Here is a 16952-nt window from a genome sequence, read left to right on the forward strand (position 1 = left end):
AATTTTTGTTATTTAAATGCTTGTAATTATTATGCTGATGAATTTTTACTATATTATAATTTCCCGTAAAATGTGGAAGTATTGCGATTTTACAACTTTAGACTTCAATCGCCGTCACAGAGTGGCGCTACAATACAGTATATTCACCCTCTTCGGTATGCTTGATGTGTTTACTTCTTTCTCAGAACAAACATATCACTTGTCGTTACGATTTAGTGTTCCTTTTTATATCACCTTTTAATGAAACTGATTGCTGAGAAATTCTGGATATTGAGGATGCTCTGGGTATTCCTCGTGTTTGCGATGATAGCTGTTCCTGTGAACTCTTCTAGGAAATCCGAAAAAGGTGTGTGTCTTCTCCTTTTGTTATATTCATTGATTAAAAATTTATAGTTATTGAAAATATAATATATCGAACATTTTTATACAATCCCTTTGTATGTTTATTTAAAAGAATTGTGATAGTTACGTTCTTTATTAAATCGTCTGCTATCCCCTTTTATGTTTCAGATGTACCAAAAATTCCGCCGATGTCTTTTCCCCCGAATGTCCGAAGTGGATTGTCCACAAAGATCCTGTGCACCATCGAGAAAGGAAGCAGACCTTTAAAATTCCAGTGGACATACAACAACGAACATTCAGTGTTAGTGAGTTCGTACGATGATTTTTCGGTGTTGAATATAAATCCTGTTTCGGCTGCTCATTCGGGTAATTATACGTGCACAGTCGAAAATGCTTACGGTAGAGACATCCGCACGGCACAACTATTGGTCGAAGGTATGTTTTCACTCTTATTTATTTTTCTCAATTATCTAAAAAATATCCTGAAATATGACCTTTTTTTTCAATTCCTACTATTAGTTCACACTCTCCCTACATCTTGTTCGAATTTTCAATCGCTTAAAAAAAATACTTTTTATTCGTGCACTCAAGTTCAAATACATTTTTTTAAACTTGACACTTGATGTTAATACAGTTTTTTCAAATATTAATTGATTCATTAAATTTATTTAATTAATTTTAGTTTTATATGGGAGAAAGAATTAAAATTGTTTAATTAAAAGTAACTAAAATAAAAATTTTCTTTGTTGACATTAATAGGAATTGAATTCAAAAAATGTTTTTTATATTACTCGTTGTTAAGATATTTCTCTACTATTTGTGACTCTGTAAAAGTGTGTTTTCTGCAATATGAGTGTTTCTGCAGGAAAACCAAAATACTCACGCAGAAATGAATATACTGTCGGATCTCTATTTAACAAAGTCGCGAATAATAAGTTCGTTACATGGAAAAATCGTTAAATAGGAAATCACCGTTTGAAATACTTAAAAAATATAAAACTAGTTATAAATTCTTAACGCTAGACTTAATTACAATAGGAATTGATACACCTTTATCTTGTTAACTAGTATCTACTATTTATTTTAGAAATCTTAACCATGAAAAAAATCTGCATGAAAAGCAAGAATAGAACAAAACATTATCCATTGTTACACTATCATGCTACATACATTTTCAGCTAAAGAAAGGCTTAATGTATAAAATTATAGCTGCATTTATTATAAAAGTAATTTTAAACGTACATTACGTTCTTAAGTTTAATTGCTACTGATTAAATCCGCTCATTTTGTCTGAGTTTTTCGTTTGAAATGCAAACAAAAATTGAAAGGGATTTTACTGCTTTCTCTAAAAGTTAAATTGCTTCGAAAATCAATTCAAGGTCATTTCCCCTGTAGAATGTGTTAACAAATTTGAAACGCCCTGAAATATTTTGAGAAATAGAGAAAGTGGAAAAAAGTCCAAAAAAAATTTAGTTAAATAAAAAATTCTCTTCGCTATTTGGAAGTTATTTTACGAAGAAATTTCCAAAATTTTCTTTGGTTCCTCGAAGCAAATCACAAAATAGAGAAACTCGCAAAATGGAAGTTCGTTAAATAGAATCCCGACTGTATATAAATCTACAAAATATATCCTATTTTCCTGTGATGTGTGTCATTTCCTTTTACGAATTGTATAACTAAAGTTAATTATAAAGTCTTATTTATGTATTAATGCATGCTTTTGTATTTCAACAGAGGAAACGATAGACTCAAACGTTTCTTCAGACTTTTCATTCGACTTATCTTTAAATACAATTATTCTAGGAGAAAAAGAAGACTTTTTGGGTCATTCATAATGCGCGGTATTTTTTAATAGTCTCAGATTGATGTTAATTTGTTACTTGATTTTAATGACTTTGTCTAATGAATTCATTACTTAGTTGTTTGCTTAAGAATCTAAATCAGGGATTATGAATCTTTTGTCGCGGTGCACTTTTAACGATTTCGAAATTTGATGGCACACAAAAAAAAAAAATTTAAAAATTATTTTCTTACTGTGTAAAATACTTTAGAATGTGACATAAAATAATAAGTACTACAAACACAATGCGTTTATTAAGGAATTAATTACAAGTTAACTGTTTTCTTTGTTTCTTTTTTGCTATTTATTAATTGTTAATTTGTTTTGTTTTTTACAATAATTACTTTTATGTGATTCCCTGTTAACTTGTTTTTTATACTTTTTTTTTGTTAGCTTACTTATTTGTTAGTTATCCTTTGTTATTTTGTTTCATAACTATTAATTGCATAGCTTATTGTAATTGTAAGCTTTTATTTCCTTTTGTAAGTTAATATTTAACTTGCCTTCTTTTGTTAATTAATAATTGTGTTATTAATTAATAATTGTGTGTAAATTTCAATATAATTATAACCCGTGAATTTATTAATGTTTCCTTTGTGTAGAATTGGCATTTTGGATCAACGAACCATATGATCGAGAAGTATTAGAGGGTCAGGCATTCGCTATTCATTGCATTGCAGGTGGACAGCCAAACCCGATCATATCTTGGTACAAATATCAAAGTAAGATTCATTCTACTTATTTATTATACTTTATTTTTAAAGAGCTGCTAACAAAATATTTGCTTGATCTAGACACATTCTTTACTCTAAAAATACTTTCGTTAAAATGTGGCACAAATTTAAATGCTCGCTATTCATTCCCAGTAATTATAAGATCTATAAACTTAAATGTACGCAATAACTCCTAACGTTGGACACTAAATAACTGTTGCAAACGGCATTTCAATCATTTACATCTCTTTACAAACCAGTGTAGCTTCAGTTACAAGTACTATTTTTTTATACTTTTAAAACAAAGTGATTTTATTTTATAACTGTCATTGAAAAGACTTTTGGTTTACTGATACCAATGTTCAACTTCGTAGCCTTGTAATTTTAAACCCTATCCAGAAGACAAGGGAACTCCTGGATCAAGTATTGAGAGGAAAATTTGCCTTCGTGGAGAACTTTTTGTTGAAACTGACCTTCATTTGCCTTACATGGAGGGGAAAGCACGAAAACCTCCTATGGTTAGCCTGAGGGCAGGGGGACTCTAACCCGGGATCCGTCTACCATTTAGGATATTTTGCGTCAGCACTGTGGTTGGTGCAAGCCGGATACGGAATTTGTATCTACCTGCCATCTCTTTGATTCGAACCAGTTCACCTTATGGGAAAGCGAGCACCCTATCTCCAAAGCCACCACAGCTTTGGAGATAGAGTGCTTAAACCAAACTGATTAGCGAAATGTAATTTAAATTTATTAAAATGAATTCATTGAATTATGAAATATCATTTAAACCCTTTACGATTGACTGTTCACTCTATAATTTCATTAGAAAAATATTGTAAGGAATCATTGACAAATTTTATTTTCCCAAATATATTCAGTTCTTGATAAAAATATAAAACATCGTATATATCAGAGCATACACTAAACTTTGAAAAGAAATAAAATCGCCCACTGCAAAAAAATACCTTTTAGGTTACAAAAATTTGAATAAAATTTAAATTCGTTTTAAAATAATGTGTTTATAAATAATGATATTGTTTGTAAAGCTTTTTTGTTGGTTGTATAATATAGTTTCATTGATCTGAACACAAATGCCTACTCCATAAAGTTGTAATAAATGTGTAATAATTTTTATCCAGTGATACAAATTGAATTTAAAAAATGCCGCGATAGTTTCAAATTTTGTGAAATCAATTTTAAAATTAATATATTCAAGGAGCAAATCAAGCGACGAGTTGAAATAACTTGATATCTAAAAGAGAACTAAGCAACGTCGATATACATATATAAGATAGACATGTAGCCTAACCACTATTCTTATATTTTTATGCCTTATTTTTCTCAATATCTCTGGAGATTGATTTACCTTTTTCTTCGATGAAATGTTATTATAGAGTAATTTTTTATGATGAAATGTTAGGATAATTGTTGTGATGTGAATTATTTTTTCAGGTAGTGGAGGTTTCATCAACGGAAGTAGAATCCGCGTGGGAAACAACGGAACCTTATCCGTCCACTCAGCCGGAATGAAAGACGGAGGAATGTACGAATGCGAAGCGGACAACGGCATCGATCACCCTCTCAAGAAAACCGTTCAAGTGAGGGTGAAGGGTAAGGGATTCGCGAATAAACATTCAAAACCATGGCCTCCTTTTATTTCAACCTCCACTCTACACACACATACACAACAACAACTTCTTCTAGAGATAGCGTTTTCACAAACCTCCATTAAAAGAATCTTCTTTTTCAGTTCCGGCAAAGTTCGAGGAGAAGTTCGCTGTGGTGAACGTGAAGAAGGGGGACAGCGGTCGAATGAAATGTGAAGCCCTCGGAGATCAACCCCTCTCCATCACCTGGCAGAGGGATGACGCTACCATCAGCAAAACTGGTGATGAACGGTAAATAGTATCCCCCTCTTTCTTCCAATACAGTTTTCATGCACTATATATATGTATGTGTATATATGTATGTATGTGTATATATGTATGTGTGTATATGTGCGAAATCTATATATAAGTTCAAAACGTAGAGAAAACATGGAAAAAATTACAGAACAATAAAAATAAGAGAAAAAGAAAAATAATAATAATAAGATTCCGAAAAAAAAATATTTAAAAAAAAATTAATAAATCCTGCTTTTCTTAATTTTCTTCGCTTTTCTTTTGTCCTTTTTGTATTTATTTATTATGCTACATGAATAAATGTATTTAGCACCATAAAGAAAGAAGAAAAAGGAAAACTAAGAAAATTAATAAAATTGTTGAGTTTTATTTACTGCGCATAAGCTGCAAGTATTTAGAACTCATAAAATAAGTAAAAATTATAGAAAATAATAAAAATTAATGAAAAGTGAAGAAGAAAAATTATTAAAATAAATTTTTTAAAAATATTTTTATAAAAATATAATAAAAAGCCGATAAACAAAATAATGAAAAGATATCTCGACAAAAAGGAATGTTTTATAATAGTGTCTCAATATAGCCAAAGCAAAATATATCAATACAATGAGTGTGAGGAGCTCTCAAAAACAATTTAAACGGAAATGGCACATATTAAGTAAAAAGACATACGAAATAAAACATATCGAGCAAAAACCAGAAAACACTAAACAAAGCACGAGACGAAATCTAAAAAGCTAGTAGCGAATTCAAATGAACTTACACGTATCGGAATCTTTAAAGAATGATTTAAAATATTTTAGTAATAAGATTGCAATAATTTAATTTCATTAATCTTTATCAGTTTCCCTGTTTTCTTTATATTTTTAACTTATTAACTATGCCAGATTACAAAATACAAAAATAATAGCGCAAAGGGAGGTTCGAAGAGTAAATTGAGAAATATTTTATGGCGTGTTCTTACTGCAGTAGTGAAGCACGTTTGATCTTATTGCGAAAACATCTTGAATCATTCTTAAGATTCCGGTACGTGCAAGTTCATTTGAATTCGTTACTCGCTTTATAGATTAAGTTTTGTGTTTCGTTCTGTGTTTTTTTAAATTTTATTTTCTGTTTTTTTTCTTGATATGCTTTATTGCGTTTTTTTTTTTTTTTTTTTACTTAATGTGTTCTATTTTCGTTTGTTTTTTGAGTTCTCCTCGCACAATAGTATTGATATATTTTGCTTTGGACAATAATTAATACAATATTAGAAAGCACTCCTTTTTACGGATGACCTGATGACGAGATTATATCTTTTCATCATTTTGTTTTCCATCTTTTTAATAATTTTTAATTTTTTTTTAACATTCTTCAGGGCTCTGTTTAGAAGAAATTTGAGTCCGTTAACAGATCCTTCACAAAATATCTTTTCATAAAAACGGACCCTTCACAAAATAGTTTATCTTTTAATCGGACCTTTCACAAATTTGCTTATCTTCATTATTGTTTTGTTAATCGAATAAACCCTTCCCAGGAAGGGGGGGGGAAGACAAATGTAAACGGACTAAGTTTCGTCTTCGGTAGACGCTTCTTTTATTTGTCCGAAGTCCATATTCAGCAGTGTAGGCTAAATACCAAATATTTGTATGTTGCATCTCTAATTTAGTAGCAGCAATTGCTGTTTATTTTTTAAATTTTAATTTTTTTTAATTGTAATTTTGCAGTGTTGAGCATAATCTTGTATCTATTTACAATTTAAAAACTCCTTGAAAAAGTTTTTTGCAATAACAGGACCCTATTCACAAAAGCAGGACCCTGGTTGAAAGAATGTGATTTAACGTTTATTTCATATTCACAAATTACGAGTAATTTTTTCACAATTTCACAAAAACGAACCTTTTACAAAATGTCTGGACAGACCCCTGTTCTTAATTATATTTTATTTTCATTTTTTCATTAATATTTATCTCTATATTTTAACTTATTTTATGTGCTCTATATACTTGAAGATTATGAGCAATTAATAAAACTTATTACTTTTTTTTTATTTTTCTCTTTTCTTTTTTGTCTTTATGGTGATATATGTATTCCGATTCTTGGTAGATACGAAATATTTGAGACGATGGTTCCAAAAGGAGTGGTGTCCGAATTGATAATTCGAACGTCAGAGAAAGAGGATGGAGCTCTCTACACCTGCATCGCTGAAAATGAGTTCGGCAACGATCATCGGAAGATACGACTCCTCGTTTTGGGTAATTTCCTTTTCTTAATTGTTCTTATTAATTAATTAAAATTTTCCTATATCTTTTTGTAAAGAGTTGAATCTCGAAAATTGCTTAAAATACAAAATAAAACCAATTTGTAGTAGTATCAACTAGTATTAGTGATAGTGAAATTCTTTCTTTTCATATAAATTTCAATTTCTTGAATGAATTGGGGATATTCCTTTTTCTGCATTCAGATCTGACCAAAAAAATAGAAATTATACCTATTATTAAGGAAGAATTTCATTGCTCTATATAATGAAATTCTAGTATTTCAAACAAAAATTTTGCTTAACGGTTCTTTAGTAGGATAACAAAACTTTTGGTAAAATTACATTTAGTTCATTTGTTTGCTGTTATTATATTGTTATTTAAATAATTCTTTTGTTAAACCAAAAAAATTAGATTTTTTCTAAGACTATTTTAAATACTAAATCTAGGGAAATACGTTCAATAATAATTAAATGATTCAATCCAGTAATTTAATAATAAAGAGCAAAAATAATTAAATGAAAATTTATTTAGTTTATAAAATTGAAGAGCAGTTTAGATAAAATGATTGGTATTTATAGGAATTGAAACATAATTAATCTACAGTCTTAAATGTGGTACTCAAATATATAATTTAATTTAATATAATATTTTGAGTTATTACCTACGTTGGCGGTCACTATCTTAAAAATTTGATTATATCCATTTAAAGTATGATAATATAAAGTTTGAAAAAGTAAAGAAATGTGTGTTCAAAAACGATAAATTGAAATTTGGTATCAAAACGTTTCTTATAAATTTAAATATATTGAAATTGAGTTTTAATCTGGGCATAATAAGTATATTTGAGTAATAATAAGTATATTTATATTAAAAATTATCTAAATAACTTTTTTTTTGAACGTTTAAAAGAAACTGAAATATATCACGCATTCATGGGCAAAACTGAATGGCATACAATATAATATACTATAAAAATGTTAAATGTATCCGATCTTAGTATTATTATTATTTGGATATTATTAATTTCGATAATATTGTTTCAATATTTGAATTAAGAAAAAGTCACTAAATGCACTTTTTTGTTTTAATGAAGTTAGTAATACATTTTGAATTGCGTTCTACAGTTCACTAATTTTGAAAAGTTATGAATGAAATGTATAAAAATGATAATGTATAAAATGTATGGATGTATTAACGGATGTATAAAAATGAAGTTAAAACACCCATATTTGATTTATAGAAGATATAGAACCCAGTTATAGAAGATATGTCTAAATTGTTTTAGCAAAAAATTATTTTTGAAAAGTTTTTTTTTCTGCGTGCTGTTTCTGCTTAAAACTGTTTTAACGTATTCCAACTTAATTTTTTAATGAAGAAATTTTAAAAATATTTTTTTTGGGAAAGGGTGACTTGATTTAAATCACTGGATTGAAGAAATGACTAAGTCGTAATTTAAGTTACTTGACTTTCTAAAAAAATATTGATTAAACTCGATTTTTTTATTAAAAAACTCATTCATTTATTATCATTTCAGTTAAAAAATAATTAGTACTTTAATAATAATATAGTTTTAGAGTGGTATTAAGCATTATTTATACATTTTATAAGAGCTTTTATATGGGTATGTAACAAAAAAAGTGAAAAATCTGATTGAAATCTAAAAAAATACGGTTTTACTAATAAAAAATTCATTTCTGAATTGAAAAAATTCTACTTTTTATTTTTTTAAGAAAAATCCGGGATTTTTGATAATTTTGAGTACTTAAAGTTTATATGATTTCAATTCCATGTTTGTTCATTTTTGTATTCTTGATGGTAATGGTAAAATAATGAATGTCTCGTAAATTGCAGAAGTTCCAGCTCCGCCTCTTGATGTCAAAATCCGTGAAATCTGGAGTCGGAGCTCCAGCGTCTCCTGGGCTCCCCCGTACAGTGGCAATTCTCCAATCACTAAGTACATTGTGCAGTACTGGCGAGACTTGGGTACGTTCTTCTGTGTTTGCTATCTTAAGAAAACTAATAAGAGTATGGTTCGTCTAAAGTAATTACTCCCCTAGCCATTCGCCAGTACCCGTGGTAGTGACTATGGTAACGAGATATAACTATTTCAAGTAGGAGTGTCGGGTCACTGTTTAGGACAGATTTCATGCGCTATTCTTGTTTCCATCCAAGCGAACGGCTCAGGCTTAGTGGCGAGAGGATTTCTTACCATAGACAAACTATAAGTGAGTCGTAATAGCTCAGGAGATAGAGCGTTCGCCTTCTAATGAGGTGAACCGGGTTCGAAACCCAGCAATGGATGGTCGATACGAATTCCACATACGACTTGCACCGACCAATGTGCTGGCATAAAATATCCTCAGTGATAGACGGATCATGGGTTTTATATATATATATATATATATATATATATATATATATATATATATATATATATATATATATATATATATATATATATATATATATATATCGTGAATGGCCGAAATCAAGTAAATGTCGACTTTCCCCGGTGAGTGTCAACAATCACATAGTCGCTTTGGGGTATATCAGAAATGCTCGTATTTGTTATATCCGATTTGATAGTAATTTATTCGTTGATATTATATATATTCGATATTTTCATATCTGCTTAGGATAGATTAGGAGATGCATCAGTGTTCGGAGTACCGGTAAAATACATATCGAACAGTGACACTGAAACTTAAAACAACATTGATATAGTGTATACCGGACAAATGTATACCGGGTAGTGGCATTTAACTAGACGCGGTACGTAGCGAAATCTCTCAGCAAAAAATAACCACCTTTAATGTGTTTTTTTAAGCAGTCAAAAAATATTTTTAAGCACTATATACATTAAAAAAATGCAAAATAATTTCTAGACTTTGCATGATCATGATAAAATAACTAGTTTCTGACAACGAACTCTTTTCTTGATTATATTAGCCACGATAAAAACATCGAGATTTTTGGTTCAATTTCAGAGTGTTGTAAATGAAGTCTGAAATTGAGAATATCTTGCACAATGCAGCAGAGTTGCACATAAGAGTACAACAATCTCACCGAACACAGCTCAGTAAACGCGCATGCGTTGGCAAATGAATGGGGTAACTAAATGGCGCTAGGGCAATGGCGCTTAACTAAACCAAGTATATTTTCATATTTGGTTTAGTATAGTATTGGTTTGGCTTAGTTATTCTCTTTCTCTCGTGAGCTCAGCTATGATTCAGAGACCTTAGACCTTAACCTTTAGACTCACTATATTACTTATCATTTTTTAATCCTAATTTAAATTAGCTAAAACTTTGAAGGCCCGGGTCACATTTTATATCAGGGGCCATAGTGGTGAGAGATTTCTATTTTACTTGATGTTTTTGACCATGCTCTTCAGTTTAAGCTTAGTTTTGTTTAAATAGGAATTTTACAGACGTATACTTCTTTTATCAGATAAAAAATGATTAATGAAATTAAACTTAATTTTATTAAAAATTCACTCAGATTCGAAATTGTTAACCTCCAACTGCACACTTCAAAGCAAAGCTATTTGTAGGGTTCAGTAAAATACGACTGTAATTAAGACTGCTGCTGTTTGTTACGTTGCTTAAACATTCTTTAAGAGGACTCCACACTGCTAAGAGTAATTTTCGTCACTAATTCTCCTTCATTACTAATTTAAATAAGTGATAAAAAAAAATGTGAGCTCAGACAAACCTAGAATAAGTCATGAAATTTCAAATACTGAAAAGAAAATGTTAAAACATACAAATGAAAATAAACTGAGATGATAACTTAGAATTATGCAACGGAGAAGTTCTCTACTTGTTTGCATATTAATATTGTGAAGTATTTTTTTCAGTAATAGAAAATTCGTGACTTATTCTAGGTTTGCCTGAACTTACTTTTTCCTTCCTTCAAATTAGTAATGAAGGAGAAAGAGACGAAAACTTTCTTCCGCTTTATGGCGTCCTCATAAGTCAGATTTGTAATGTACATTCTAGGCCCAGCAATTTTGTTTATATTTCTCTTACATTGAAATATATCTTTTTATATTGAAATATATCTTTTAATATTGAAACGCATATTTTTTTTATTGAAATATATATTTGTTCCAACTTTCGACGTCAATTAGAGTTTGCTGGCATTTATTTATTTTTTTAAAAATTGCTCATATGTGTGTGTACATTCAGTGCTGAGTTTTTGTGCTTGATGTACAGGTGGTGCTCCCCATAGACTCATTGAGATCTCAGTTCCCAGTTCTCAGTCATCTGCCATTATGAAAGACTTGCATCCAGGTGCGGCTTATGTTCTGAAACTAGTTGCCGAGAATGCTGTGGGCAGAGGAGAACCTTCAGATGCCGCTACTTTCCGAACGGGTGAAGAAGGTGAGAACACTCTATCACAAAATCTTCACGCACACAATTTTTACACCAAAATCATGCTCATTTAAGACCATGCTTCTTCCACACATCCTGGAAGAATTTTTTAAAAATTAAAAACTATTAAGTGTAAAAAAACACATCTTTACATATACATATTAAGTAACATGTTTGTACATAGATGGAAGCACAAATGCTAATGTAGATGGCAGTCAGTTAATTTTTTTTTCTGTAACTAAAATAATTTAATAAGTTGAAATAATGTAATTTTCTTCCGTAAATGAAATACTAGTCTAGCTTCAGCCTCCACCAAGGTATGTAGTTATAATTCTTTCTTGCGACCTGCATCCTTAACTATTGGGTTAATTGTTCAACAACACGCATTAGGAGACGTTGCTTTTACAGAGACATTTAAACCTACGGAGGGGACGAGCATTCAATAATCTAAACAAAATTAGAATTTAAATAAATAATGTTGTTGTTGTCGTTGGCGATTGGTGCGATTGTTATTGTTTTCCATTGGCGCCATCTTTGGCCAAGAATTCGACCCATACTCATACGTCGCACCTCTTTAGAAGGCGTACCCGCATTCATACATCCATTCATCCACAGATTGTAGTTTTGACCTGAACCAAAGAACGATCCATCTTCAATTCAGGGCTCCCAGAGGTATTGATTTGCTGTGGGAACATGGAGGACTTTGTGACCCAACAGAACATATATAGCGTGCACCGGTCATCGTGTACTACACTGGAAGTAAATAAATAATAAAAGAATATTTTGCTATAATTTTACCATTTAAGAAAATAAGAAAAATTTTAAGGAAACCAAAAGGTTTAGGATTATACAAAAAAATAATAAATAATATAATAACAAAACCATTAATAAAAACTTTTTTTAATGAATGTTTGAGGAAAATGCTCAAAATTGACATTGGAAAGAATAAAACATGTTTTGTTTGTTAAAATGAAGCATAATGAAGATGTAGAAAAGATGGATATTCAAAATGGATGGTCAAAACAGAGCAAAAAAATCGTATTAGCATATCGTTATTCGTAACGTTATACTAATACGATTTGTATACCGTTATACTGATACTATAGCGATATACTAATACTATTTGTATATCGTATTAGTATATCGTAATGCGCAACGATATACTAATACAATAATTATTGGGCTAAATGTATGTTTTTATATAACTTATTTTAAACGGGCAACGTCTTTATAGTTTACCAGAATTAAAGGGAAATAAAAAGAAAACATAGAAAAAGCAATCTATTAGCTTTATATTATGGTTTAAGAAAACTAACAGACAATAAGTCACTATAAAAGGCACAAACTATGTAACTCACAACTCCACAAATTCTAAATGGAACTTTTTCGAAATTTCTCTGCCAGTTCCTAATGCTCTGAACTGGTAAAATTCAATCACCATTTCTCTAATCGTGATTTTTATTTTAATTCACCATTACAAATTCTATTTATATGAAAATATTGCTTGCCTATTAATGTATACACCGTAAAAACTGTGTAATATCTCAATTTTATTTTGAAAATCTTCCTGACACGCTTTAAAAAGTGTAATTATGTCTGCACTCCTATAAATAAGAAAACTTAAGCCAAAATCAGATGTGTAATGATCAATTTTTGCTTCTGAAAACACCAACTTTGGCACCTTTTAGGTATCGCTAGCAGTTGGTGACATCGAGTAAGAGTAGGCGCGCGGTTTTTTATTTTTGTTTTGTTTTTTCCCCACTATACAATGTCTATTGAAACAGAAGATCGCCGATAAAATATGTTTGTATGTTTTTAAATGTGTCGTAAGGATAATAATAATTAAATCTTGAGTATCTGTGAACTGTATTAAATAGTTTAAAAATATTTAATTACTATCCGCCTTGTTAAATGAATTCATGTTTCCTTTTAGTAGTGTCTGTATGTTTAATTAACAAACTAATTTTATTCTAAAAAGTAATGTATAAATGATTATTACTTTATAATGCATCTTGAAAAAAACTTTACTGATTGTTATGTGTATTGTGCCATAATGTATAATAAATCTTCAGTGTTACACCAAAAAGCATTAAAAAAAACTTTCCATATGTAAATTAATGGAATTCCACCTAGATGTAAAGTAGTTGCCACCATTTTCGGTGTTTAGATTATCATTTTAGATACATGATCTTACACTTAGATACATGATCATGAAAAGTATAAATCCATATGTCTAGCTCTATATTTCTCTGTATATCCGAAATGCAACAGAAAACAAAAAATCAATTTCTTTTAAGCACCATGTTTCAGAAGAAGAAAATATATCCGTTTGTTTCTCAGACATTTTATATGAATCTGCCCTTTTTCAGGTTTGTTACATTATACGATTATTTCGAACCTAGGTTTTATTTAAGGCTATCTAAATAAATTTAAGTAAGATACATCGTTTCTATTTCAGTTGCACACTTTGAAAAATAAATAACGGAACACCCAGAATAACTTTTGATCTAATAATCGGTTATTCACGTAAAAGGACTCAATCTTGACGATTAGAAAACCTGATCTCAAACATGTTAAAGAAACAAAATCTGACGCAAAACCAACTTTTTCTCAACAAACGTTCCTTTTATTTAACGGATTCTTGTCCCTTAAAATAGATGGGGGAGGTAACCACAAACTGGAAACCACAAACTGTATTACGTCAAAAGGATGGATACATTTTTAAACATCTTCATGTTAATTTTACTTATTGCTTATTTCGCAGCATCTCAAGAACATTTTAAACTAGTTAAAAAAAATTTGCACGCCATTATAAAATTCATATATATATAAAGTTAACTCCATACAAAATATAACTTTCAGTAGTTATTTATTATTTTTTGACATTTTATTTAATAACAGTTTAGAAATGTCTGAATTGTATTGTATTCTATTTTTACATAACTTTAAAAAATGGAATTTTAAATGAAAAAAAATACAAACTTCAACGAATTCGTTCCAATAGTTTCCGAATTATTAAATTTTCAATAGGTCTTTCTTTCAAAGATTAATTCCCAATCTGGCCATTAGATAAAAAGTTATTCCAATTGTTCCGTTTTTTTTTTTTTTACTTTGTAAAATTCCTTTTAATTTTAATTGTGATGTTCTCTTTTAGAGCCAAGTTCTCCTCCTTCAGATATTATTGCTGAGCCAAGAGGTTCCTCTACAATTCGAGTGTCATGGAAAGTGAGTCATTCACTATCTGGATAAAAGTATTCAGAAATATATTTCTTATTTTCGTCTTTTAAAAGTGGTGATCACTCAAAGTGCATTCTATGGGATATTTAAGGATGATATTTCAGCTATACTAAACTATTTCATTTACTAAAGCATTATTTTCACTATGTTCCTTTTTTCCTTAAGTTTTTCGGAAAGTTTAACTAGTATATTGCCCAATACAGTTCATACGCAGTAAATGTGTGTTTCCTCTTAATATATTGTGCATAATATGTGAAGGAAAAACTCAGGGTATTTTTTTCCGGATTTGAGTGGCAACCCTGTCGTTTGGGTATGGAGATTTCAAATTTAAAATTAATTTTGCTCTTAAAAGTACAATTTTTTAAAAGACATTTTTAGTCTATCTTTTGTTTAAATGTAAGAATTTAAAAAGTTTTATATAAGAGGGGTTTGCATAAAAGTTGCAATAAACTTCTAGGGGAGTTCAAGCGTATCATCAGGGTTAATACTGCATAGTAAACCTATGCCTGAAACTCTAATGGAGCGCTTACCTATTAAGACCTGTTCAGAAGCACACGAAGAAATAGAACACTTTTTGTATATTATGTTGCTTACAGCAGAAAAATAAGTTTTCATTGAAAAAGAAATACTTGCAATTGGTGAATTTTTAACCCATTCTAAGCATAACAGCCTTTATTCCGAAAAAGTCGGAGATGTGGCCAGGGCTGTGCTCCATGCCTTCGGTCCTATTTGAATTGTACTTTTCTGCACTTGTCAAACGACAACAACAACAGCATAAAACTTTTGTACCTTTATTAGTTTGATGGTAGTTTAAAAACTCATCTTGATTTCAGTCTTCTCGTAATATGTTATACTCGTTACCTTTAGCTTTTACTGTGCAATATTTTGAACTACACTGTCTACCTAAAAGTATGCAGAGAGTTAGGGTGGTGGGAGCATAATGGTTTGTGTTCGTTAGTTCCTGTGGTTGGAACTCTGATATGTATGTGGGCAATGAAGCACTCTTTGGCAATATTTCTGGCCCATTTCTCTTCCAGCATTCACACATTGAGGTTTGCACAGATGAGGTTTGACAAAATGGGTGTTCGAAAACTGCCTTCTCAGAGATCCGATCCCATAGAACACCTATGGGAGGAATGAGGGCGCTGATTACGTGGCCAGTCAAATCCTCACTTCAGTTGTGGTGGAAGTCAATTCCTATTTAAAAACTGATATAAAGTCTTTCCAGAAGGCTATCATCGATGCAAAGGGAGACAAACATCATGCTATTAACATGTGCCTCAGGACACTAAGTCCACCCCACTGGTTGTCAGGACACCTTTCGCCAGATAATGTATTTATCTTATGTTTTTCAGAACACACTCGGTTACACAAAATTGTCAAAGAAAACAGATCGATCTATTTTTTTTGGTATACGAAGCAGACATTCAGAAAGTAGATCCAAAATTGTAATTCAAATGTTTCAACGAATCATTTGGAAGGATGTAAAATTTATTTTTAATCAAACTTCTTTCTTTCCTTTTGATTGTTCGAAAAACCCCAATTATAAATATATGCTGATATTTTTTTTTAAAAAAAGCAATACATAGTTCCAAAAAATTGAATTTCGCAAGAAGCCCTAAAATTTTACTGGATTATAAATACATCGCTATTTCAATGAAGTGATAAAAAGCAGATCAGTTGATAGATATTCTAACTTCAAAGCGTGTCAGTTACACTTTCTTAGCTGCCAATTTTACTGGATTTTGCCAGTTTCTACTGGTTCAGTGAAAATTCTCCTGGTTCTTAAAGTTTTCTAAAAATATATATTGAGATAGAATTTTTACGAAATTTCTTTCTTTCTTAAATATTTAAGTAAATATTACTAACTCATAATGAAACGAGCCTTATGTATAGTAATCAGTTTATAAGCTTTTCTTTTCTCTTGTCATTTTTTCCTTTGTTCTAAAATTTTCAGTTAATTTTTAATCAGAAATCCTTTTTTTAAATAAACAGTCCATTACTATTTAAAATAACAGTCAATAATAAATTACTTGTCCATTACTATTCAAAATTATAATGAAATACGTATATATAATTAAAAAAAACATTTTAAAATCAAGTTCTTTTAATGTTAATTATAAATGGAAAACTTTGAAAGGTCATTTATAGTTTTTAGTTTAATAAAGTTTTATGTATTTTGATTGAAGTAAAAATCCTTAAATTTTAAATATTTAGTATATTATGAAACAATTATCCTGAAATTCATATTCTTTCCTTAAATTTACTGGATTTTTTTCCCATTTATGTTGGCAGCTATATACGAT

General features: G+C 30.0%; 1 protein-coding gene across 1 annotated transcript in view; it reads left to right on the plus strand.

The window, feature by feature from the left end:
* LOC107445852 (cell adhesion molecule Dscam1) overlaps positions 1 to 16952 on the plus strand; it is a 50303-nt gene that overhangs the window by 12643 nt on the left and 20708 nt on the right. Inside the window, exons 7-14 of the mRNA XM_087162966.1 lie at positions 511 to 777; positions 2785 to 2904; positions 4348 to 4506; positions 4646 to 4793; positions 6879 to 7027; positions 8885 to 9016; positions 11251 to 11418; positions 14564 to 14634. Of these exons, the coding sequence (XP_087019092.1) occupies positions 511 to 777; positions 2785 to 2904; positions 4348 to 4506; positions 4646 to 4793; positions 6879 to 7027; positions 8885 to 9016; positions 11251 to 11418; positions 14564 to 14634 (1214 nt within the window). The remainder of the gene's footprint in view (positions 1 to 510; positions 778 to 2784; positions 2905 to 4347; positions 4507 to 4645; positions 4794 to 6878; positions 7028 to 8884; positions 9017 to 11250; positions 11419 to 14563; positions 14635 to 16952) is intronic.

This window comes from Parasteatoda tepidariorum, chromosome 5 (assembly GCF_982258835.1).
Source record: "Parasteatoda tepidariorum strain Cologne lab strain chromosome 5, Ptep-v5.0, whole genome shotgun sequence".
Classification (NCBI taxonomy): Eukaryota; Metazoa; Arthropoda; class Arachnida; order Araneae; family Theridiidae; genus Parasteatoda; species Parasteatoda tepidariorum.